The 24,633-nt window shown below is 43.6% G+C and overlaps 1 protein-coding gene across 1 annotated transcript; it reads left to right on the plus strand.

Moving 5' to 3' along the window:
* Nucleotides 1-383: 383 nt before the first annotated feature.
* On the plus strand, nucleotides 384-24,276 carry LOC311052380 (uncharacterized protein). Its single transcript, XM_084067312.1, has 19 exons — nucleotides 384-621; nucleotides 3,292-4,637; nucleotides 5,881-6,020; nucleotides 8,910-9,107; nucleotides 11,142-11,454; nucleotides 12,009-12,130; nucleotides 13,562-13,590; nucleotides 13,844-13,878; nucleotides 14,826-14,997; nucleotides 16,090-16,249; nucleotides 19,045-19,174; nucleotides 19,622-19,656; nucleotides 20,144-20,231; nucleotides 20,792-20,826; nucleotides 22,127-22,190; nucleotides 22,347-22,445; nucleotides 22,586-22,608; nucleotides 23,210-23,243; nucleotides 24,160-24,276. The coding sequence occupies exons 1-19, from the start codon at nucleotides 613-615 to the stop codon at nucleotides 24,260-24,262; spliced, it is 3,135 nt and encodes a 1,044-aa protein (XP_083923438.1). The 5' UTR covers nucleotides 384-612; the 3' UTR covers nucleotides 24,263-24,276.
* The last annotated feature ends 357 nt before the right edge of the window (nucleotides 24,277-24,633 follow it).

Raw genomic sequence — 24,633 nt, forward strand, 5'->3', positions numbered from 1 at the left:
TGGCCAGAATGTGTAAAGGGCTGAAGTGGTTAATGTATGTTCAAAATCTATAACGTAAAACTATAGTAGCCTAACTTAAAGTTTTCATATTGTAGTGGAGTAACAGGCTATAATATTTGCCTCTGCGATGTAATGGAGTATAAAGTAAAAGTAGCTGAAAAAAAGGAAATATTCGAGTAAAGTAAAAATGCCTCAAAAGCGTACTTATACAGTACTTGAGTAAATGTACTTAGTTACTTTACACACCACTGCTCTACAAAAACCGACGATCAGAGACCAGTTGGACGAGACAGGAGTGTTTTTGTTAGAGATGCGCGTCTCATTCCTTCCACCGAAACCCTGCCAGCCAGGTGCGTCTCTCTGCTCAGACAGGATCTGGTGATCACTGTGAACAGAACTCTGACAGGATCACATCGACAAGGAGAGCATCGGGAAAGGGACGTATATATAGGCTATATATTTCATTACACACATTTAACCTGGTAAAGATCTGGGCGGGGGAATAGATCCTACAGTATATGGAATAGATTCGATCAGAATGAGACACTGAAGAAGAGACTTCGTAAACTACCTGCTGCGGATCGATTCAATAAGTGGATATAAAGCTGCACCATGGATCAGGTATGGAACAGTGTTGTTAATGTTATTACATCATGATCGGGGTCTTCAACAGGGGGTCCGGGGCCCCTAGGGGATCCCCAGAGCTACTATAGGGGGTCCGCCAAATCTTTGTGTGATAGGATTTCGTATTTTTTTTTTTTACATTAACCACTTGAACCCTAGAATTCCTTTTCTGAGGGGAACATAAGCCGAAAATCGCAGATCTACATGCTCTCACTGCAATTGAGAGCTTAGATCGACTATATTTGGCAAAGAGGCCAAAAAGTCGTCCGTTAAAATATACATGATATTTGATCCAATTAAGGCTAGATACGTATAGACCCCTTAACAGACGACGATCACACTGATAAGAACCAGTATGCGCGCGCAGGCCGGCACCGAGTGAAACTCATTCTGTCATGTCTCGCTAGGACGCGCCTCACTATTAGCCAACCAACACACAAGGTTGATTGAATGAACTGAAACCAGCGAAACCCCGAAACAATATGTTGGGAATTGATTGCATCAAACAAGCACCTCCAGTCTCAATATTGGTAAACAAATAATTGGTCTATAAGTTTTCTTTTTTACTAGTGCTTCATACGATATGAAAGTGTCACTTAATTTTATTACACAAAGAAAAGTTGTGACAAAAACAAAAATCAAGTTCAAGCAACATGGCATCTCTAACATAAAGAACGTGAGGAATCTATTGGTTTGTTCCTTTTATAGCACTTATATCAGCAGGGCAGGGCAGGGCTATGCAGCACACATTCATAGCAATAATAATATTTAAATAATATAGTATAATAGCATAGTAGCAGCTATTCTATTCTAACAGATAATCTGTATTGTTTGTATTTAGAGCTGCGTGTGTGTGTTTGGGGGGGGGGGGGGGGGGGGGTGTACAGAGGCCATTGTTCAGAAGTGATTTAGGTCGGTCTGTGACAGGATTCCAAAGCTGGTCCTTCCACTTTCTCTACCCCACAGTCAGCTGCACAAGAACAGGAGTAGACAAATGGCCCCATTAGTCAACATCATATCACCGCTTGCAAAATTACAGTTATTACTGGAAATTACTCACCTGAAAAGCATTTCCTTTTCTTGATATCGACAGCAGTGAGGAAAACACACACACTACAATTTCAACAAACGGATGCAGTTTCTGCAAACCCAAACCCTAATATAATGCCTTATAGCCTACTTGATACCATATTGTAATAGGCTCTATGCACAGCAGCCATATTATCACTTCCTTCACAGGTGTTAACAATCCTATTATAATTCTAGTAAGCTCACGGTGGTGGTGGTTGGTGGTAGGGTGGACTCTTGATCAAAATGCGCATGCGTCGTTGTGTGCCAGGTTTCGCGAGAGAAAAGCAGCGAGGTCTATGAAAACGAGGCCAAACCAAACGAACCCTATAACACCAACATTGGCCCTAAAGCGCTTACAATCGGCGGACATGGCAACACCGACGCCGACGCTACACCATAGACCCCGCCCACTCTCTGCTGTGGAAAGTAAACACTCCAGATTTGTTTTCCCACACACGATGCACATTAGCTTCATAAAGAACGGTTCTATGTCGTTCTCTTCCAGGATCGGGCGAACGTCCGCCAAGGCTCCGCTGTTTACCCTTTTGTATACATCGTATCCCAAAACTAATGGTAGATTCTAAACCGCACGGATGTTTAAGGTTTGGTCGGCTGCATAATATTTTAGGTCGCCAGAGAAACTACCCGTTTAAATCGCTTATTTAGTCAGCCTGTGGCCATGTTTCCCATTGTAGCCAAACCGGGAGCAGTAGTGGCAGCGGACGTAGGGTTTTTTTCCGGGTTGAATGGGAAACATGGCCACAGGCTGACTACATAGCCTGAATAAATAAGTTTGCCACGGGACCCGGGGCGCGCGAGTAACATGCCTACGCCATTCTCCGTGCTGTGGGTGGGGGGAGGGGGGGGAGGGGAGGGGTCCCTGGCATATCTATCAAATTGTGAAAATAGGGAGATGGAGAGAGAGGGACGGAGAGAATACTCAAATACCTTGAGTAAAAACACTTCACAGTACTGAAAATGAGTACAAATACTTAAAAGTACTGAAAATGAGTAAAAATACTTCAAAGTTGAAAAACAAAGTACAAATACTTAAAGATTGATAAAAACACTAAAAATACCTAAAAGTTGAGAAAAACAGTAAAAATACTTAAAAATAGGGGGGCGCCACGACGGGGCGCGCGCGGGGGAGAAACCGCGGGACAGGACGTGCATTAACCCCAACTTTGCAAATACTTTCGCCTGGGCCCTTCACCGGGTATGGTCTAGTAATACTAATGAAGGCTCTGTTCCATTTAGTGTAGCACAGTGGTTCTCAGATTTTTCAATTTCCACGACCCCCATAACTCTGAGAGTGTACAAATGGAACCAAATGGACCCGTAACCGTAAGGGGCCATTTGGAAACCCCTTAAGGAACCATGAGGGTCCCTGGACCCACATTTTAGACCCACTGGTGTTGCAGAGTGTTTCCAGTGAGCCAACATGCACAATATCAGCACCCTGACTCTGTTTGACCAGAATGGAACAGAGCCTTCATTAGTGTCATTGGTAACACCTGTGAATGTCTTCACAATATGGCTGCTGTGAATAGAGCTTATAGTTATACATACACATGCATCATGCATTCCTCTCTCCAGGACGACTTGATGGACTTCAACGCCCTGCGGGCCAAGTTCCAGGATGAGGACATCCTGAAGCAACCCAGGACCAAACCCGCTCTCCCACAGAAACCCAAGGTCATCCCCCCTCCCCAGAGCCCCACAGCCAACAGCCCCGCCCAACAATACCTGCCGGCGGGGGCCCGCCCCTCCCTCCTCACCTCCATGTACCACACGCTGGACGCCAAGAACCCCGGAGGCCCCAAGGTGGTCTTCAAGGAAGACAAGAAGGAGAGCAAGAAGCCCCTGATCCCCAAGAAGGGCGAGTCCAACAAGTTGAAGGGCGGTAAGGACAAAGCCACGAAGGGCAAAGACAAGGCGAACGGCGAGGGGAAGGCGGACGCCGCCAAGGACAAGAAGCTGCCGCTGCTTCCGGGCATGGCCTCCAAGGTGAGGACCGGCGAGCTCGTGCCCGTCGCCACCGCGCCGAAGAAGAAGGGCTTCCTGGGCTTCAGGAAGTCGTTGAAGAAAGAGGTGGTTCCCGAAGTCCCGGCCGATTCCCTCCTCGACGCCCCCAGCCCGGACATTCCCGGGCTGGGCCCGGTCCTCCTGATGTCCCCGTCGCCCCCTGCCCTGCAGGGCCAAACCGATCCGGGATCCCCCCCCTGTGACCCGGAACCGCCCCAGATACGGAAGGCACTGACTCCACCCGTTCCCACCACCACCATACCCGACTACAGTGCTGTAGCAGTGGCCGACGCTGCTACCCTCCCCTCCCCTGTCAAGCGCCCTGTCATTCGCCCGACCATCACCCCCCCTCCTCCTCCTCCTCCTGCTGCTGCTGCTGTCGTTCCTGATATCCCAGCGGCCCCGGAGGATCCCGTCCAGGAGCCCGAAACCCCTGCCGAGATAGGAACCTCCGCCGTCGTGTCCGTTCCGGTCTTTTCTCCTCCTCCTCCTCCTCCTGAGTCCGTCACCCCGACCCCGCCTGCTCTGGAGCCAACAACCCCACCGCCCAGCCCCGCAGAAGTGGACGTGCCCTCCCTTCCTCCCCCGCCCGCCGTCCCCATCAGCCCCTCTTCATCGCCATCTCCGCCGCACGAGGACACGGACGCCGGCGTGGCCGCGGCTGAGGTGGAGCCGGCAGGAGAGGCCGGAGAGGCTGAGGCGGAGGAGGAGGAGGAGGAGCCTCTTCTCCCGGTCGTAGAGCCTCCTCCCCCACCGCCGCCTCCTACATCCCCGTCCCCCCAGGCGGAGCGGCCGGTCTCGGCGCTGTCGGCTCTGGAGCGGGCGGGGGAGATCTCCCCCACAGCCCCCGGGAAGAAGACCCCGCCATGTGACCAGAGGATCTTACAAGCCCTGGAGAAGGCCCGCAGGAAGTTCAGGTAAACAACGGTGTTATAGATAAGTATTCTGTAGCCAATAGCACTAACACACATTCATTGCCATTCACGGACATATCCGTGATTTAAAATCCACCCGTTCACCGCCATTCACGGATATGTCCGTGATTTTTGTTGGGGGGGTGGGGGAAACGTCCAGAACCCAAGATAACGTGATCCGAAGATTTACTGCTCCATTCACTTCCTGGTTAACCCATTAAGACCTGAGGCCGATTCTTACTAATGTCTTCTAAATCCAAACAGTTTTCTGAAAAACGTTATGTTTCTAAATCAGTGGTTCTCAAACGTTTTCATGTCAAGGACCCCCGAAATGATATGTTTTTGGCCGCCGACCCCCATCTCAAAATATTTTGTTCCAGGGACCAGCAAAGATTTGAGTTAAAAATGTTCACTTTCAAAGAATATAAAAATATTCATTTGTACACATTTTCTCGATTTTTCAAAAATAGCAGATCTACAAGCTCGTAGCGTGGCACTCAGTGCCGCGCTATGAGCGTGTAGATCTGCTATTTTTGAATTGCCAAAGTGTAAAATAATGCTTTTTTTAGCTCAAATCAAAAAGTGACACAGATGCGTTCCAGGTGGGTTAACTTATTACTCGGCGCCTGTGTACTTTTTTTTTTACTATGTATTTTTGGCGAAACATGCTATTTTCAACTGGATATAACAAGAGGTGAGGTCACGATGACATTTCTTTTTTTCACGGATGCACAGTGATTTCCTCCGTGATTAGCAAACAGCAGGGGATCAATCATACTGGAGATAAATATTTTGTGGTTCTTGAAAAATGTGTCAGAATGCTTCAAAATGCTGGCAGAAGCTACCTGCCAGCATTAGAAAGCCTCTGGCAGTGAATGTGATAAGAGGGGATACACGTCAAGTAGGCACCTAACCATTGAGGGCGTCTCAATGTTAAATTGGATATTTTTTCCAAAATGTAAAAGCATAAAGAATAATGTATGTTTTGGAAAATGGTCGGAAATAACGTAAAGTAACAACATGATTTGAACATGCACGGTACATCATTATCATTACCTAAATTTACCCTTCAACTTCTTGTTTATGCCCCAAATGACTGGCTATCCACGGGTTTTGTATACATTTGTAGCTATTGTGGAAATATTAGGCCTTAAATGTCATTAAAAAAGTGTACCATAAGAGATCGTATGACGCTAATGAAACGCACTGATATATTAAGTTACTATCTTCTCATCCCGCTAACCAGCCCCGCCACATCGACCGCCGTCAGTCCGACTCCAGAGGAGCCCCCCATGTCTGTCAGCCCCACCCGCTCTCTATACGAGCTCCCGCCAATCGACTACGATGATCAGAACAGGCCGGTAGAAGTCAACGGCTTCGACCACAGTAAGACTGGACAGATCACTATGGAGCTTCTCTCGATCTTTGTCTCTTGATCTATATCTCTCTGTTTTCCAGCACTTTGTGTTACCCTGTGATTTAAACCCCACATTTTTTTGGTTTAAAAATTGATTTAAAAATGTGACTTCATCCTCTACACGAGGTATGGAGAAAATACACCCCACAGTTGGCACACCAGATGAATAGTACTGTACCATGCAGTCACAGAAAACCCCCAAACTAGCTATTGGCTTCTCTAGGTATGCAGGAGATGTCACCGTCTGTACGCTTTGATGCCGGAGGGTGCTGTCACGTGATGGTTAGCAGGAGTAATAAGGCAGTGGTTCTCAAAGGCTGATTGATTGCATACATTATTAACAAATTAACTTATTCTTTGGTGGCAAGCAGTGGTGGAAAAAGTACTCACATTTTCTACTTAAGTAAAAGTATCAATACTGCAATGCAGAAATACTCTGTCTTCAGTGAAAGACCCGTGTTCAAAATGTTACTTGAGTAAAAGTACAAAAGTATTGACATCAAAATATACTTACTTAAAGTACCAACAGTAAAAGTACTAAAATGTTTGAAAATAGCCGATCTACAAGCTCGGCTATTTTCAAATAGCCTTTATATAAAACAGGGCTAAAGTGGTTCATGCATGTTTTATAATATAATAATTTATATCTGCAAAGTAACTAGTAACTATAAAGTTTTCAAATAATTGTAGTGGAGTAAAAGTACAATATTTGCCTCTGAGATGTAGAAGTAAGTAGAAGTAAAAGTGTTGAACATTGGAAATACTCCAGTAAAGTAAAATATAGGGAGTCGGCTGGTGGCTGGGGCTTTCCACAATTTGGTGGCAGAATAGTAGAAGTGGGGTCCAGGGACCCTCGGGGTTGGAGCCAAATGGACCCGTAAGGTTGCACGCTCTCAGAGCCATGGGGTTCCTTGCAATTGAAAAGTCTGAGAACCACTTTGAGAACAATAAGGAAAGAGTTTAAAGACACACAGAGACAACAAAAACAAGCGTGTTGGAATCCCTGTCCTGTGCCAGGAACAACTCAGCAGAAAGGCAGGGCGGAGGAGGACAGGAATGTCAGCTATGGAACACGAGCACGAGCATCATGGTTCAAAAAACTTTAAATGTATGTGCAGTGCAACCTGCCATGTCAAGGAAGTTGATACCAGTCTTATAAGTACAGGAGAGCAATTGTAATGGAACAATCTTATATCGGTCCTATTTTTAATCACAGTTGGAAGAACTGAAGTGATTCTTAAAAGACAGGGAAAGAGATCAATGTTATTTATTCTCAGTTAGTTATTCACAATAAATTATGTTAAATCCACCCTGCCCCCAACATTTCCTGGGCTGTGATGTCAGGAGTGGACGTAGATGTCCTTGCTGCTGCTTGACCTGCACCACTGGACAAATAAAGGGACACTTATGTTATCAATGTACATTTAATGTCATAATGTAACATTAGAGAGGCTTCCAGAGCATTGCAAATATAGACCTTTACAATGAACATTTTCAGGCCAACAATATACCAACCCATAGTCAATTCAGTACAACTAGCAACTTCCTCCACTCGTATGCTCGTTATGCTAAAAAGGATAACACAAAAAGGTCCAGGGGGACTCGTTTCCATTGTGGTCCATTGTACTCCTTGTTGTCTACATATTCAGTATGTACACAAATATTCGAAGTTGTCCGCTATCTGTTGCCATAGCTTTGTCGCATTGCAATATGTTGTGAGCTTGTATATTTTATCAAATATTTATAGGATAGGCTATTTCAGGTGGACATTATACTAGACATGGCTTGGACTGTAAGTCTTGTCTTGTTGAACGCTCCTGGTTTTTCCAGGTCATGTCTCTGTTGTCTGTATAGGCCAGACAGAGTGCACAGCACAATGGCCTGGACTGGTTTGCTTTCCTCACAAGTCAAATTCTTCCACTTGGGCTTTTGTCTTTCTGTTTCTCCTCTTTCCTTTCTCTGGACACTTCCTTGAGTTCTTTTCACTCAGCGTTTCTTCTCCACGCGTTTGCTGTGTCTGTTATGATCACGTACAAACTGCATATCGTCTCTGTCTGGTGTAAATGATCATATATCCAAAACTGTTACTTTTCAGGATTCAAATTCAAAAGTAGCAGATTGACAAGATCTGCTACTTTTGATACTTTTGTGTGACGTTGTAATATGATCAAGTAGGGCGTTAATTTACGCAAAAAAAACACACACACAGTTAGAATATGGAGATAAGAAGTTTCTGCCCGACAGCAACGATATCAAATGGCATATCGTCACCTTGCTAAACTAATGGCCTATGTCATTTTTTAAAACGTTTTTCAGGAAAAATAAAAAACTGATCCAAAACAAAACTATATGATATTTCTTAATCATTTCACCCAAAATGTGACTATTAAAATTAAAATAACACTGTAAAACACTTTAAATAGGTTGAAATAGGATTGAATCTGACTTAGGCCAAAAACGTTTTTTAAATGGCCTAAATCAGTAAATAATTTGGCCTAAGTCACAAAACCATGTGACTCAGGCAAAAAAAAAGGCCTATTTTGGCCTAAGTCACACTAGGGAGTTAGGCCATTATACTAAAAGGGGAGGGAACAGCATGATCCTTTTCAATTATGAGATGGGCGATTTTTACCAGAGGTGGCCAGTGTCACGAGGAGCTGACTTAGGAAAAAATATAATTTTCCTCGAAAAATGACTTAGGCCATTAGTTTAGCAAGGTGACGATATTACATTTTATATCCACTTCATATCTAGTTCAAATGTGAATTGGAATTGCAGCCACCAGAAGCCATGATAAGTGGTTCAATAAAGTTAAAAAAATGATGGACATGCAATCATTTCTTTTTTTTTTGTTGCAGGGCAAGCTTCCCCCCTGTTGGAGGGCATTGCTGAGGAGGGGGCCGACTTCATCCCTGAGCTGATGATGGTTCCACCACTTCCGCCCAGGCAGCCCCTCCCAGACCTAGACTCCCTGGGTCCGGCTCCAGAGAAGCCTGCCAGACCCCCCACCGTCGACCTGACTCCCTACCTGCCTCCACCAGCTCTGGAAGACAACAGTATGGACATATTACTCCGTTGTGACACAAAGCTATATACTAGTGTTGATTTTGACAGCAGATTTTGATTTAGTTTTAGTCATAGTCTTTTGAGTAAAATTCCATTTAGTTTTAGTCATATTTTAGTCATGTGAAATGTTTTACTGTTAGTCTAGTTTCAGTCGACAAAATATCATAAGATTATAGTTGACTAAAATCTACAGTTGATTTAGTCGACTAAAATGTATTTTGGCGGTGCCTTGATGGCGTCCTAATGGCTGATTTTACACTTGCCGATCTACAAGCTCACAACGCGTCGCGTTGCGACACGTTGTGAGCTTGTAGATTGGCTATTTTCAGCATGCACACCCTAGCGCAACCAAGCATAAAATTACTTGTCTTTTAGTTCTACTGGATCTCTTCTCCAATAGTCTCTCTCTAACATTTTGGTCTAGTTTTTATTTGTTGACGAACTTGTCAATATATTTAGTCTTAGTTTTAGTCATCATAGTTTTAGTCGACGAAATCAACACTGCTATAGACCAATTATTTGTTTACAAACATTGAGACTGGACGCACAGGTGACTGCTTCATGTAATCAATTCCCAACAGATCCCCAAACCTGCTGTTTTGGGGTGAGCTTGTTTCAGTTCATTCAACCTCCTCTGTGTGTAGGCTAGTGGGGTGCGCCCTGGCGACACATATATATACTTCATCGCGCAACGGTATAGCGCACCGAGAACAGCTGACATACAAGCTCACAACCGCGTCACGGATGCGACCGCTGTGAGCTTGGAGATCTGCTATTCTCGGCCGTTCTCTGCGCGCGACACCTTCGCGGGACGGAGCATAAATTAGTCTTGACGGGCTGCAGCTGCGCGAGCCAAGCAGGTTCTGATGCCATGATCATAGAGCGCTCCCTCCGTTCCTATGACAGCCACTGGAGGTGGAGTTTTGAGGACAACTGCTTTGAATTGTTATTATTGTTTACACACAACAGAAACCAAGGATTATATATTTCAAGAGCGAGAGATCACAGTAAAAATCCTAAGCATTCTTCCTCCACACTGGGAGAAAAACAGCATCTGAAAGTGTGATGGGATGCATTTTTACACGTGAGACTGTGACCACTTTTACATAGCATCTTATGAGCGGTGGGGTTCTTTTGCTGCCGACCTGCGTGCGCATACTGTTTCGTATCAGTGTGACGTCGTCTGTTAAGGCGTCTATATACTAAATCTGTTGACAAAAGGTTCAGCAAAGTCGGGCGTTCGGGTGGTGCGGTGGCTAGGGCTGTCACGATTATGACATTTTACTTGACGATGAATTGTCGCTCAAATAATTGCGATTAGGCTTTGTAGACAAAATGTGCTCAGGGCAAATAACTTACATCATTTAATAACTTGAATAGTGGAAATAGCAGATAGTGGAAACAGCAGATCTACAAGCTCAAAACGTGTCACGTTTTGAGCTTGTGGATCGGCTGTTTCGGCTGTTTCTTTTTAAATGTTAGAAAACATTTTCAACATTATTTGTGACGATTATGCAAAAAATCTTTGCGATTATTAGGGGTGTGCCGATATATCGTCCCACGATATATCGCGATACGTTTTCGTGACGATATGTATCATTTTGGTGTTTTTGAAAAAACATTTTTAATATTATTATTGGCAATAATAATAATTCAAAAACAGAAGTATTTGTTTGCTTTTTTTCCCCCCCATATATTTTCATAATAAAAAAGTGCCATATATAGTATCGTATCGATATCGCGAGCCCAATATCGTGTATCGTATCGTGAAATTAGTGTATCGGCACACCCCTAGCGATTATATAAAAGAATTGTGATTAGGCGATTATGTAATAATTGTGACTGGGGGGTGGGGAGAGTCTGGGGGGTTCGAATCCACCGCGGTGCATCCGGCAATCACTACTAAATTGGGGAGAAAAAAATGGGTAAAAAGCATAGTTCAGCAAAGTTAAGTCCCATCCTTTATTTGTATAGCAAATGTTTTCCTCTCTAATGTTTGTACCATACTGTTTTCCTCCTCTCAGCCATAGACATCCCCGCTCCTCCAGATTTCTCAGAGGGAGAGGTCAGCGCCGAGGTCCAGGAGTTCGAGGACGTGGGATCGGACGCGCCCGGCCTACCGTCTCCGGAGTCGCCCGAACTGGAGTCGTGGGGGAACGGCGTCTCCGACAGTCTGGACAGCCCCGAGGGACACACGTTCCCGGAGACGGACACTTCGGTGTTCCACGGCAACGGGACGGAATACGATGGCGAATTCCAGGACGTTCCGGAATCGACGCAGGACGCGCCCGAGTCCTCGTCCTCCCCCGTCGCTCAGGACATCCCGATGATTACAGGGTGAGACAGACGATAACTAAGTACATTTACTCAAGTACTGTACTTAAGTACAATTTTTGAGGTGCTTTTAGTTTACTGGAGTATTTCCAATGTTTAATACTTTTACTTCTACTCCACTACATCTCAGAGGCAAATATTGTACTTTTACTCCACTGCAATTATTTGTAAACTTTAGTTACTAGTTACTTTGGAGATATAAATTACTATATTATAAAACATACATTAACCACTTTAGCCCTGTTTTATATATAGGCTATTTGAAAATAGCCGATCTACAAGCTCACAACGCGTCGCATCGCGGCGCGTTGTGAGCTTGTAGATCTGCTATTTTAAAACATTTTAGTACTTTTACTTTTAGTGTTTTAAGTAGATTTTGATGCCAATACTTTTGTACTTTTACTCAAGTAACATTTTGAACATGGGCCTTTTACTTAAACAAGCAGTTTTGATACTTTTCCTTAAGTAGAAAATGTGAGTACTTTTCCCACCACTGCTCAAAATAAGACCAAAATAATAGACCGTGACCTCTCTGACGAACCCTCTGTCCCGTCCAGGCTCCTGACAGAGAACAGCTTCTATGAGAGTGGTGACAACGTGTACGAGGATATCGCCACCGCTGCCACCAAGAAGAAAGGAAAGGGCGACGGGGGCAAGAAACGCAAAGGACCGCCAAAGAGTAAGGCATCTAATACCAGGGGTCTTCAACAGGGGGTCCAGGACCCCTAGGGGGTCCTCAGAGTTACAACAGGGGGGCCGCCAAATCTTTGTGTGATAGGATCATGTTTTTTACATTAAAGGGATTGTAGGCAAGTTCAGAGATAAAAAAAAAGAAAAAAACTATTGTCAAACACCGCACCTCCACTCAAAAAAGAAGTTTGAGAGCGTTTTAAAACCGAAAGTAAAAAGTTAAAACTGCCCACAGAAACAATGGCGGCTCGTTCCATTTTTGTCGGCTGCACTCGGTCCCATTCGGTTTCACCCGAACAGTTCACACGGGCACGGACGCGCACATGCGCGTCCGTGCATTTACGTCCCGGACAAACATAAATAATAGGAAAATACGGATTTCAGAAAGAGGACTGTGTTTCAATGCAGGAAAACACCCCAGCATCATTATATAGTGGCTGATAGAGGGGGAAAATGCAATATATATATATATATATATATATATATATATATATATATATATATATATATATAAATATTCTTCAAATTTAGGCTTAATGTTGCCTACAATCCCTTTAACTACTTGAGCCCTAGCATCCCTATTCTGAGTGGAACATTAACCAAAAATAGCCGATCTACAAGCGCACAACGCCTTGCGCTGCGAGCCTGTAGATCGGCTATTTTTGGCAAAGAGTTTTGGTGTAGAGGGGGAAAAAAGTATTGACGGTTCAAGTGGTTAAATATCTGAAAATACACATGAATCCAACATACACTGATGATAGTGCTGTCAAAGTCTATGAAACTGTCTAAGAAATATAAGATTTGTTTTATATCTGCAACACAATTTTATACAATATGTAGCAGGGGTCCCTGCTTCAACTCTCTCTCAGCTAAGGCCTGAAAACGTTGAAGACCCCTGATCTTTGTTTAAAACCTACAGTACCGTTCATAGAATACCAGATGGGCGTGTTTTAAGACAAATTCAAGATCGCAGCAACATTAACCCTGTAGCGTCCCTAATTCTATGGGCAAGTCGTTCAAAGAATTTCAAAAATCTTGTTCTAAAACTTACAAGCTCGCGATTTACGAGCTCATAGCGCAGTGTGACTCGTGGCGCATTGTGAGCCTGTAGATCGGCTGTTTCCGACGATGTATAGGGCTTAAGTGTGCTGAGCGATCTGATACCATCAGACTTCCTGATGCATAGTATTGTTTTAACACAACAAACCACACCCGTCTGGTCCTCCAAGGTTAACGTAGTCCTGGTGAATTCTGGTGTAAGACAATTCAGGCCCTTCAGTAATCATCGTCTATCATACATTCAACAGCACAGCGATAAGATTAAGTGGTTTAGGTGATGTTTAGATAACGCATCCATTATCTGTTGTATAGAAAGAATATTTTGAGTTGTTTACATAACTGTTTTTCTCATTTCACACAGATCCGTATGCCGAGACACAGCCGCCAAAAGTAAGCACGATCTTAGCTCACCCCCCACCTACTTCTTTGTGTGTGATAATGCGCGCGCGTGTGTGTGTGTGTGTGTGTGTGTGTGTGTGATAATGTGTGTGTGTGTGCGCGCGCGTGCATGTGAATTAAGTGTATGAATAAGGGATAGAGAACCCTCTTCTTATCATGACAAAAGCTGTTTATTCAGTGCAGCAGTCTCATAGATCAGCACAAAAACCCATTAAGCCTTTATCTCTCTTCTTTTTGTCAACAGGCTGAAGAGAAAACCAAGATGGGCAGGTTCGGCAAGTAAGGCCTACATTCTGACCCATTTCTGCTCTAATATCAGAGCTGTGTTTTTGTCTCAGTTATCCCATAGAGGTACAATACACTGTGGAATACTGAGCGTCTCAGTTATCCCATAGAGCAGTGGTTCCCAAACTAGGGGTCGGGACCCCCACACAAATTATTTTGGGGGGGTCCCCAGATGATTAGCTTCATATGCAATATTGCTTTTCTCACGCAACAGTAAACAAACCAACATACAGTATAAGTGTATACAGGGTATCTGCACGTTTCTAAAGTGACAATTTAAGGACTTTTAAGACTTTTTCAATACCTCTAAAATTACATAAAGTAACCAACAAACTATACTATAAAAATGGTCAAACGTTTGCCAAATTGTCAAATATTACCTTAGAAAGCAAGGTAATATTTAAATATTTAGGCAAACATTTTGAAAATAGCCAATGTGCATGCTCAGAAGCATGTAGCCTCTAGATTTTCACAATATTTATCGGTGGAACGCGAGACAGCTGAATGAAATGCCTAAACTCCAAGTGCTTGTCAGAGTGGGGGGTCCCCAGTTCAAATATGATTATTTTTGGGGGTCACGGCCTGAAAAAGGTTGAGAACCACTGCCATAGACGTACAGTACACTGTGAAATACAGAGTGTGGGTCAGTTCGATTCCATGTGTCCAAAACTGTTACTTCTCAGGATTCAAAAACAAAGTTGCAGATCTACAACCTCAAAATGTGTTGCTTTGCGGCACATTTCAAGCTTGTAGATCTGCTACTTTTGATGCTTTTGTGTGACGCTGTAGTATGATCAAGTAGGGCATTAATTTACAACACAAAAACACAAAAAGTTCAAATATGGACTCTCACCTAATGCCATGCCCAAAATAGAGACAGTGCTTAACACACTGACACCTGACCGGCCTGTCTTCCTTCTCTGTCCGTCTCCCTCCAACAGGAACGACAAGAAGGCTGCTCCTCCTGAGGGACCCGACGAGAAGGAGCTGAGGAAGAGAGAGAAACAGCGGCTGGAGAAGGAGAAAAAAGAGCTGAAGGAACAGAAGGAGAGGGAGAAGAAGGAGCAGAAAGAGAGAGAGAAGAAGGAGGGCGAGATGAAGAAGAAGTTCAAGGTGAGCCAGCGCTTTTCTTTCTTTTGACTGAGAAATAAGAGAGGAGGAGAAGAGAGGACAATTTAGGAATTTAGCAGACGCTCTTTATCCAGAGCAACTTACAATAAGCAAGTTAAGCACATCCATCAAATCCAGAGAGACAGTGTAGCGCCTCAGTAGTCTAGGATCACAGGTAAACCAAGAACCTAGCATCAGTCTTAACAATATACTATCACAAGATGATCTTTACTTTGAAACTATAGGCTACCACCTGCAGGTAAACAATGAACCAAGCATCTGTCTAAATAACATGCTTATCTAACCTTTGCATAAGTCTGCATGCATGGTCGTCAAGGCTAGGTCAAGAGCTACAGGCTAAGGTGGAGTGGAGGGTGTGAGTCTGCAGTTTTAGTTTGGGAGCCAGGAGGAGAAGAGTCTGGGATGTGTGGAGCGTTGTCCCGGATGTTTTAGGGAAGGTTCAGACAGTTTCCCTGTGTTAGCTGATCTGTAGATGAGAGGAGAGGAGAGGGGAGGGGTGTGTGTGCGCCTTGGCACCAAAACCTGTCCGAATTCATTCCTACACAGAGGAGCTGCTGAGCAAACCAACATGGTGCCTATACTGCCTAGACACAGACCTCGAAGGAATCTGTATTTTTGTCTGTCTGTCCTCCATTTCATGCGATCATTTAGGCAGAAAAATTACAAAATTTCTACTTACTTCTTCTAGTGTTGAAACGCATTCACTCTGGGCCTGTGTTGGTGAAAATATCTTCAAGCTCTGCTGTAACCAAAGAACTGCCAATGCGTGCATATAAAATACCTGTTTCACAGCAGCCATCTTTGACATGAGATAGTAGGGTAAACACAGGTGTTACCAATGATACTAATGAAGGTCGCATTCCATTCAGGACAAACTGAGTCAGGGTGCTGCATGTTAGCGCACCGAGAAAGGCTCTGTTACACTAAATAGAATGGAACCTCGATTAGTATTGTGTGTGTGTGTGTGTGTGTGTGTGTGTGTGTGTGTGTGTGTGTGTGTGTGTGTGTGTGTGTGTGTGTGTGTGTGTCACCTCACCTCACGCATGTCACCAATCACCTCCCTTCCTCTGTCAGATCACGGGGCAGGAGGAGGCCATGTACCAGGCCACAGTAACCGTGACAACAAAGGGCCGCAAGAACGACCTGCAAGTGAAGAGCGGTGACCTCATCACCATCATCAGAACGACCAACTGTCCCAAGGGCAAGTGGCTGGCCCGGGACGGCACCAACACCTGTGAGTCACACCCACTTCATAATGTCCACAGCTAGGATCCAGGGTCCATGTTTAAATCAGTGGTTCTCAAACTTTTTTGTGCCAAGGACCCCCAAATCGATATATTTTTGGGTGCGGACTCCCCTTTTTTAAATATTTTGCAGTGCCAGGGACCTCGAGAAGAAAAGATTTGAGAAAAAAACATTTTGCTTAAAATAATAAATATATAATTTTCAAAGATTTTCACAAATTTTCTAGATAAAAAAAAATAGCAGATCTACAAGCTGGCAGCGCGGCACAAAGTGACGCGCTGTGAGCTTGTAGATCTGCTATTTTTGAATAGCCAAAGTATAAATGGATAAAGTGGTTAAAATGATTGCGACGCTATGTTAACTACTTTTACTGGGGACCCCCTGGAACACCCCCCAAGGACCCCTGGGGGTCCCCGGACCCCACTTTGAGAACCAATGGTTCAAAGACTAGGTGAAAAGGCTTTATGCAAACCGAATCGAGATGTATTTTCTATTGAAACTGGGGCCGGGTGTTTCCTTAGCCATAGTCTGATAGGCGTGTAGAAGTTAAACGGTGTGGCTGATTTGAATTACAATCAGCAGACTGACAGCTGATTACAGCTGAGGCGCGTTGTGCCCTGCACCGACTAACGGCATGCTTTACATCAAGTGCAAAACATGCAAGTGATGACATCAGACCAATGACACTACCGTCTCTCTACAAACCGCTGTGAAGCCATATTCTGCGTTCACACTAGCAGCGACAAAGCAACATGCTACAACTCCTTTTCAATGGAAGACAGGGACATGGAGCGACAAACTGGTGGCTGACACACTGTCGCTGTGTGACCGCGGTGTGACAAAAAAAAAGTCGACCTGGCTTCAACTGTTTCCAGCGCTCCAATGAGGCATTAGTGAAGCGTCAACCTAGTCATGTTTTTGTTTCACCATTTCCATTCCTCTCTCGCCGCAATTCCTGCTCTGTTCCGTACATGGCAGTTAAACAGTTGTATAGGGCATAGCAGTGGCGGCCATTTTCTGGTTCCACTTCAAAATACTCAATGCATTTTTCCCATTGACATTTCAAAAAATATTTATATCAATTAATTTAAGCCTAGAATCAAGACATCCAGGGTCCTGGTGAATTAATTTTTTTTCTGTGATTTTTTAAAATTTTATATTTAATTATATGATATACTATAATTAATAAATACCCATTGTTTTGCCGTTTTCATTTTTTTTTCTCACAGAATCAAACGTTTTATGGTCATGATTCACCAGGACCCTGGATGGCTTGATTCTAGGCTTAAAATAATTGATATAAATATTTTTGGAAATGTCAATGGGAAAAATGCATTGAGTATTTTGAAGCGGAACCAGAAAATGGCCGCCACTGCTATGCCCTATAGACTGTTGTATACCGGCGCTGTATAGACAGGGCCGGATTACCCATAGGCCGTAGGGGGCGAGTGCCCTGGGGCACCAGCCAATGGGGCACCCACATAGTGCTAATCCGGCCCTGTGTATAGAACTGTGTTCCCTGTGCATACCTGCAGTTCTCGTTTTACAGAAAGCGGACTCTCTCTTTTCCTAGTGTTTCGCCCATGTGGGTGTGGTTTTGAGGTATAGTTTCTGTGAGGTTAGCGTCAAGGTTAGGTTTAGGCATAGTTTTTGAGAGGTTATGGTTAGGGTTAGGTTTAGGCATACAGTATAACCACATCCACCTAGGTAAAACACTAAAGAAAGTGGTTTAATAGTCACTTCCAGAAGGGGGCATAAACATTTCCTGTTCCAGGTCCGTGTCCCATAATGTGGCTTAATTTGATTGGCTCAGCAGCAGATCTTGAACTGGAAACAAATGACACCTTCATACGTGTTTCCAGTTCACATTTGCTGATGAGCCAATGAAATTAAGTTCTGAGAAATATTTATGCCCCTTTCCGGAAAAGGGAACCACAGTTATGCACAGAGCCTATTTCACCCTGCACTTTTCTTTTACACAGTGTGGCTTGAGCAACACTTCAACGGCGACTCTGCAGGAATGTGTAGCTGGACACACTTGGGTCGTTTTGTAGCTTTTGTCGCCGCTCGTGTGAACACAGCATTATTAGTATATAATTCAATTAATACAATACTTATTCTAAAGAACCCCAAATGACATCCTGTTTATAATTGAATAATAATAAACTTTATTTGTATAGCACCTTTCATGACATGAACTGCAGCTCAAAGTGCTTTACAGAGCAAGAATACAATTACAGTTACAACTAATTTAACAATAAAGCAAAAAAGGAAAAGCATAAAACATTAACCCATTAAGACCTGAGGCAGAAAAAAATCAAAATCCTAACAATTTTTAGGAAAAAAAATGTCACGATTTTTCAAAAATAGCAGATCTACAAGCTACAAGCTACGAGCTTGTAGATCTGCTATTTTTGAATAGCCAAAGACATCTAAAGTGACACAGATGCGTTCCAGGTATCAATGGGTTAAAATAATAGCAAAAGGAAGTGAATCAGGCAATACAGTGAGGACATGGATAACAACACAGAGATTTAAAAATCAACCAAAAATCAACTAAAAGCAAGAGTGAAGAAGTAGGTCTTGAGCTGTGCTTTAAAGCTATCCACAGAGAATGCCTGTCTTAGGTGTAATGGGAGTTTATTCCATGCTGTCGGCCCGTAGAAGCAGAATGCTGCTTTACCGTGGATTTACTAAACACAAGAGAACCCTATTTGGTAAAGTTTGTGAAGCTAAATCTAAATGTAATGTGCATACCTGTATGTGTGTGTGTGTGTGTTCCAGATGGCTACATTGCTGTGGACCACGTGGAACTGGACATCAAGGAAATGTTGGAGCTGGGGAAGAGGGCGGCCAATAACCGTAGAACTAGCACTATCGCCATAGAGCCGGAGGCAGCAAGTCAAGGGAGCAGGTGTGTGTACCAATCCAAGTTGGCATGTTTAACTTATTTGTCCTTCATTGCACGACACTTTTGGATTTTTTCACCCAACAAACACAACACAGGGGTCTAGTAGTAGTGTGGATCTCAGACTACAGTATGTGTGGATATATGTCATATGACGTATTACTCCAAATGTGAGTGTTGGTGAACTCCATATTTGGGCAACATTTGGGGGGGACATACAGATTCAGCAGCACATCCAAAAACAGTAAATAAGTAAATGGTAAATGGTGCATTTATACAGTATAGCGGTTATATCCAAGGAGCTTTACATTCACCCGGGGAGCCCGGGATTAAACTGGGAGCCTTCCGTTTCCCAAGCCGCCTGTCTACCGCCTGAGCCACTGCCGCCCCACCATTCATCCAGGTTTACTCTCTTACTACTTGTCATTTATAATTTTTTCTTCTTTTCATCAGGACTTCAAATCAATATCCACTCTCAACAGGCAGTTGTAAGTATTTATTTATACTTGATATAGTTGCTGCAATTTATAGTTGATAATTACTTACTATACTGTACATACTATACCAGGGGTCTTCAACAGGGGGTCCGGGACCCCTAGGGGGTCCTCAGAGTTACTACAGGGGATCCACCAAATCTTTTGTGTGATTGGATTTCTTTTTTTTTACATCAACGACTTGAACCCTATTTGTCCCTATTCTGAAGAGAACTTAAGCCGGAAATAGCAGATCTACAAGCTCACAACGCCTCGCGCGTGAGCTTGTATTGCTTGCTATTTTCGGCAAAGAGGTTTGGTGTTGGTCTATGAAATCTATGAAAATACAATGTTATACAGTATGTAGTGGGGGTCCCTGCTTCATCTCTCTTTCAGCTAGGGGGTCCTTGGGCTGAAAAACGTTAAAGACCCCTGTACTATACAGTATCTGGCTTCAATTTGACACCAGTGTGTGTGTGTGTGTGTGTGTGTGTGTGTTCAGTTACAGACGACAGTGAAGAGTGGACGTGTGATGATGAGGAAGTTCTCTCCTCGCCTACAGAAACCAGTGATCCCTTCAGTCCAGCGGCGTAAGTCCACACTGACCTGAACTGAGTGCCAACACTCTCTATTTCTCTTTCACCTGAACTCAACATAACCGGTCCACTTTCACATGGTCAACTGATGATTGTAGATATGAGACCTCATGTTCCATTGTACCATGGTGTCGCGTGCTGTAATAATACAAATACTGGCAAATCCCCATATTACAATCAAAAAGAATAGAACTAAAATTAATAAAAACAAAACTAAAACTAAGCCTTTTCAAAAAGTTAAACTAGCAAACCCACTTTCAAAACTAATTTGAACAACTGAAATTGAATAAAAGTCACATTGAAATGAAAGAAACAAAAGCAAATCGAAGTTGCTATTTGCTAAATTGTAATAACCTTGTTTTCAACTGGTTTCTCACTGGATCTAAGATTCTGTCTTGACCTTAAAGTCAAGACTCATCAATAGCATATTTACTATTAAAGCTGGCTTATGTACACACCCACATACTGTACAAGTATGAACTGTACACGTTTTGTGTTGTTTACATTTTTCTTTTGACAAGATTAAGATCTTCTATGTCCTTTCTTTTCTCCAGGGGTCACACCAGGACACACTCAATGCCAGATATGGGTAAGACACCACACCGGCCCGCTGATCCAAAATCAGTACTGGGCCACAAATCGTGTTTTCATATAATCCTTTTTAAGCAAATCAAATGCAGTCTGAATTGGAGCAAGAACTGGACCAACAGAAATGGGACTGACTTCTTTTTGCATTCGCTATCAGTTCATTTGAAAGAGGATGCGGTCCTTGCAGATTTACAAGTTTATAACGCGGCACCGAGTGCCACGCTATGAGCTTGTAGATCTGCTATTTTTTGATTCATTGAAAAATGTTTGGAAAATGTTTTTTTTTTTACACAAATCTTCTATTCTGGGGGTCCCTGGCACAACATATTTTGAGATGGGGGTCCGCGGCCAAACACATATAATTTAGGGAGTCCTTGACATGAAAACGTTTGAGAACCACTGGGATAAACTACAATGGCAAAGGGTGAAGCGAACCTGGAGGCGTTTGTGTTCACAAGGCACAGGTCCACGAACCTTCTAGTCCGTGAACCACAATGCGAACCATACTCAGACCACCTCGGGAGGTGGTTTGAGGTTCAGAGGTTCTCAAACTCAATTGCAAGTCCCCATCTCTGGTGTGTTAGGGAGGCAGTGGCTCAGGAGGTAGAGCGGCCGACTCCCCCTGAGTTTGTGTCGAAGTGTCCTTGAGCAAGACACTGAACCCCTAACTGCTCCTGTTGAGCAGGTCGGTGCCTTGCATAGCTTCCTCCGCCATCATGTAATGCGTATTGTAATGCACTTTGGATAAAGGTGCGATATAAATGCACTGTTTAGTGTGTGTGTGGTGGGGACTGCTAGCATGTACGGTGCCGTAGCTTAGTGGGTAGAGAGGCCGTCTCACTGTTTCGCCTCCCGGGCTGGCCACACCCCCCCCCAAGCACTCATCATGACCATCTGAGCAGCCATCAGCTAGGAGAAGTTGAAACTGAATTTCCCCTGAGGGACTAATAAAGGTCTAGCTTCTCCTCCCTGTCTTGTCTTGATGGAGTGAAACATTAGTTCTGGGTTTAGCTGAAATGTAATGAATTGAAAGAGGAAGTTGAACATAACACATGACAACAGAAGCGGAATTACTGTAGGCTATGTCAACCAAAATTGATCATTTGAGTTGATTTTTTTATGTTTGATTAGACACCCAAATGCTATATATAAGTTGACCGGGGGTCCTGACTTGGTCCGCTCCTTTTTTCCCCCTCAACACCAAATCTCTTCACTGAAAATAAGACGATCTGCTATTTTCACGGATTGTTCGCCTATTATGGCATTATTATGTTTACAGTATTATGTTTGTGTTATTTCAGGAAACAAGGATGTCAGCATAATCCACCAGCACAGTCACAGTGATATCAGCACAGAGGGCCCACAGTGAGTCTGTCAGTCTGTCTGTCTATATCTACCACTCTGTCACTCTCTCTATTACTTCTAATATCTCTCTCTCTATCTCCCTTGCTTTCTCTCAACCACTCAAACCCGATGTTCCAGATATGCATATTTAAACGTCTCTCTCTCTTTGTTATTCAGAGCGAGACATGAAGCACTTCAGAAGTTGGCCACGTTCTTCCATGCGCCCAAACCTGTGGAAGAGGAGCCCACGCCTGTGGAAGAGGAGCCCACTCCCAGGTATGACACACACACACACACACACACACACCCACACACACACCCACACACACACACACACACACACGCACACGCACGCGCACACACATAAATACATACCAGTGCTGTATTGATTTAGTTTTTCTTCTTATTCCTTCCAGCCACAGTACAGAAGAGGAGGCAGGTATGTAATGCTTAACTCATCACTTTAAACTATGTAATCCTGGGTATGTGGGTGTGGCACTGAGGCAAAGTGCTTACCCACCATCATGGTTATCAGGGTCAGATTCCTCCACGGTGCCTCCGGTTAGTCCGGGGCGCTCCATCCAACATAACATGGCTGTGTTTGAGGGTTGGTCGCAGGCAGAGGATAGGCTCTATGCACGGCAGCCATATTGGAAAGAAATTGGGCCTCTTCCTTACTTCCTGCACAGGTCTTACCAATGATACTAATGAAGGCTCTGTTCCGTACTGGTCAAACAGAGTCAGGGTGTTGATATTATGTCATGGTGGCTCACTGGAAACACTCTGCTACACCAGAGTGTCTCAAATTGGGGTCCAGGGACCCTCATGGTTCCTTGAGGGGGTTCCAAATAAGAAGTGTAACTCTGAGTGTGTACAAATGGAACCAAATGGACCCTTACGGGACCTATTGTCTGAGCTACACATAGCTGGATTAAGCTGTCAGTCAGTGAATGGAATGTGCTCTGAGCACCTGACTGGTCTGATAAACAGGAAGTCGAAGCTTACAAACTAAACACTTTGGTGTTTGTCTCTTTCTTTAGGACCGGTGTTTGTGGAGGAAGAAACACTTTGCCTGTGAGTAGGATTGTCTCACACACACACACACACACGCACACTCTCACACACACACACACACACACACACACACACACACACACACACACACACACACACACACACACACACACACACACACACACATTGAGAAAGCATCTCAGACATGTCGTGCAACCTGTTGGCAGACAAGTTTAGTGAGCGAGGGTTGAGGTGTTACATGGCATTGAAGTACCTAACATGTGAGTCAGTGAGTATGAGCGTTATGTTGTCGGGACTGACTGAGTAAACAACTTACCTACTTGATTTGTGCTTAGTCGCAGGCCAGTGTTGCACACACATAAATCGCAGATCCACAAGCTCACGACTGAAAATACTGTAGCCGATCTACAAGCTCACGACTGAAAATATCCGATCCACAAGCTCACGAATGAAAATAACCGATCTACAAGCTCACAACGGTGTGAGCTTATTTAGAGAGATAGATATAATGACGCCTATAGGCCTGTCACAATTATTACATAATAGCCTAATCACAATTAGTTGAGATAATCACAATTATTTAGCATAATCGTCAAATGTTGTTTTCCATGTTGAAACATTTTCATACATGTTCAAAAATAAAAATAGTTGATCCACAAGCTCACAATGCGTTGCGATGCGATGAGAGCTTGTAGATCTGATATTTCCACTATTTAAAAAAAACATTTTGTAAGTATAAAATTATTAAATGCCATTTCTTTGTATATTTAAGTTATTTGTCATGTGAGCAAATTTTCTTCACGAAAGAGTAAAAGCCAAACAGGAATGTATTTTTTTTGCCAACGGTCAATGTCAAAAACACAATTAAGTCAATTATTTGTGTGACAATGATCTAGTCAAGTAAAATGTGGCAATCGTGACAGTCAGACCTACTGACACCATTGTCTGTCTGCAGTCCCGATGACAGCTGTTCAACAGAGGAAGTGGATGCTGACCTTGACCCTGACATGATCATCTTACCTCCTCCAGACCTGTATGCTGACATCACTTTTGAGTAACTACTTGCACACAGGTAAGGGCAATGGTGCTGGAAGGAGTATTCACTTTAGTACGATTAGAAATACCACAGTGTAGAAACACTCTGTTACAAGTAAATGTCCTACATGAAACTACTACTACTACTACTACTAAGAAGTACAAAAGTATTAGGATACTTTGTTTCTTAACCCATTCAATCCAGGAACGCATCTTTGTCATTTTTAGATTTCTTTGTCTATTCAAAAATAGCAGATCTACAAGCTCATAGCGCGGCACTCTGTGCCGCGCTATGAGCTTGTAGGTCTGCAAATCTTTAATATATATTTTAAAGCGAACATTTGTAAAATATTTCGTTCCAGGGACCCCCAGAAGCAACGATTTGAGTTACAAA

The sequence above is a fragment of the Gymnoscopelus microlampas genome (assembly GCF_963454915.1).
Source record: "Gymnoscopelus microlampas genome assembly, chromosome: 9".
NCBI lineage: Eukaryota > Metazoa > Chordata > Actinopteri > Myctophiformes > Myctophidae > Gymnoscopelus > Gymnoscopelus microlampas.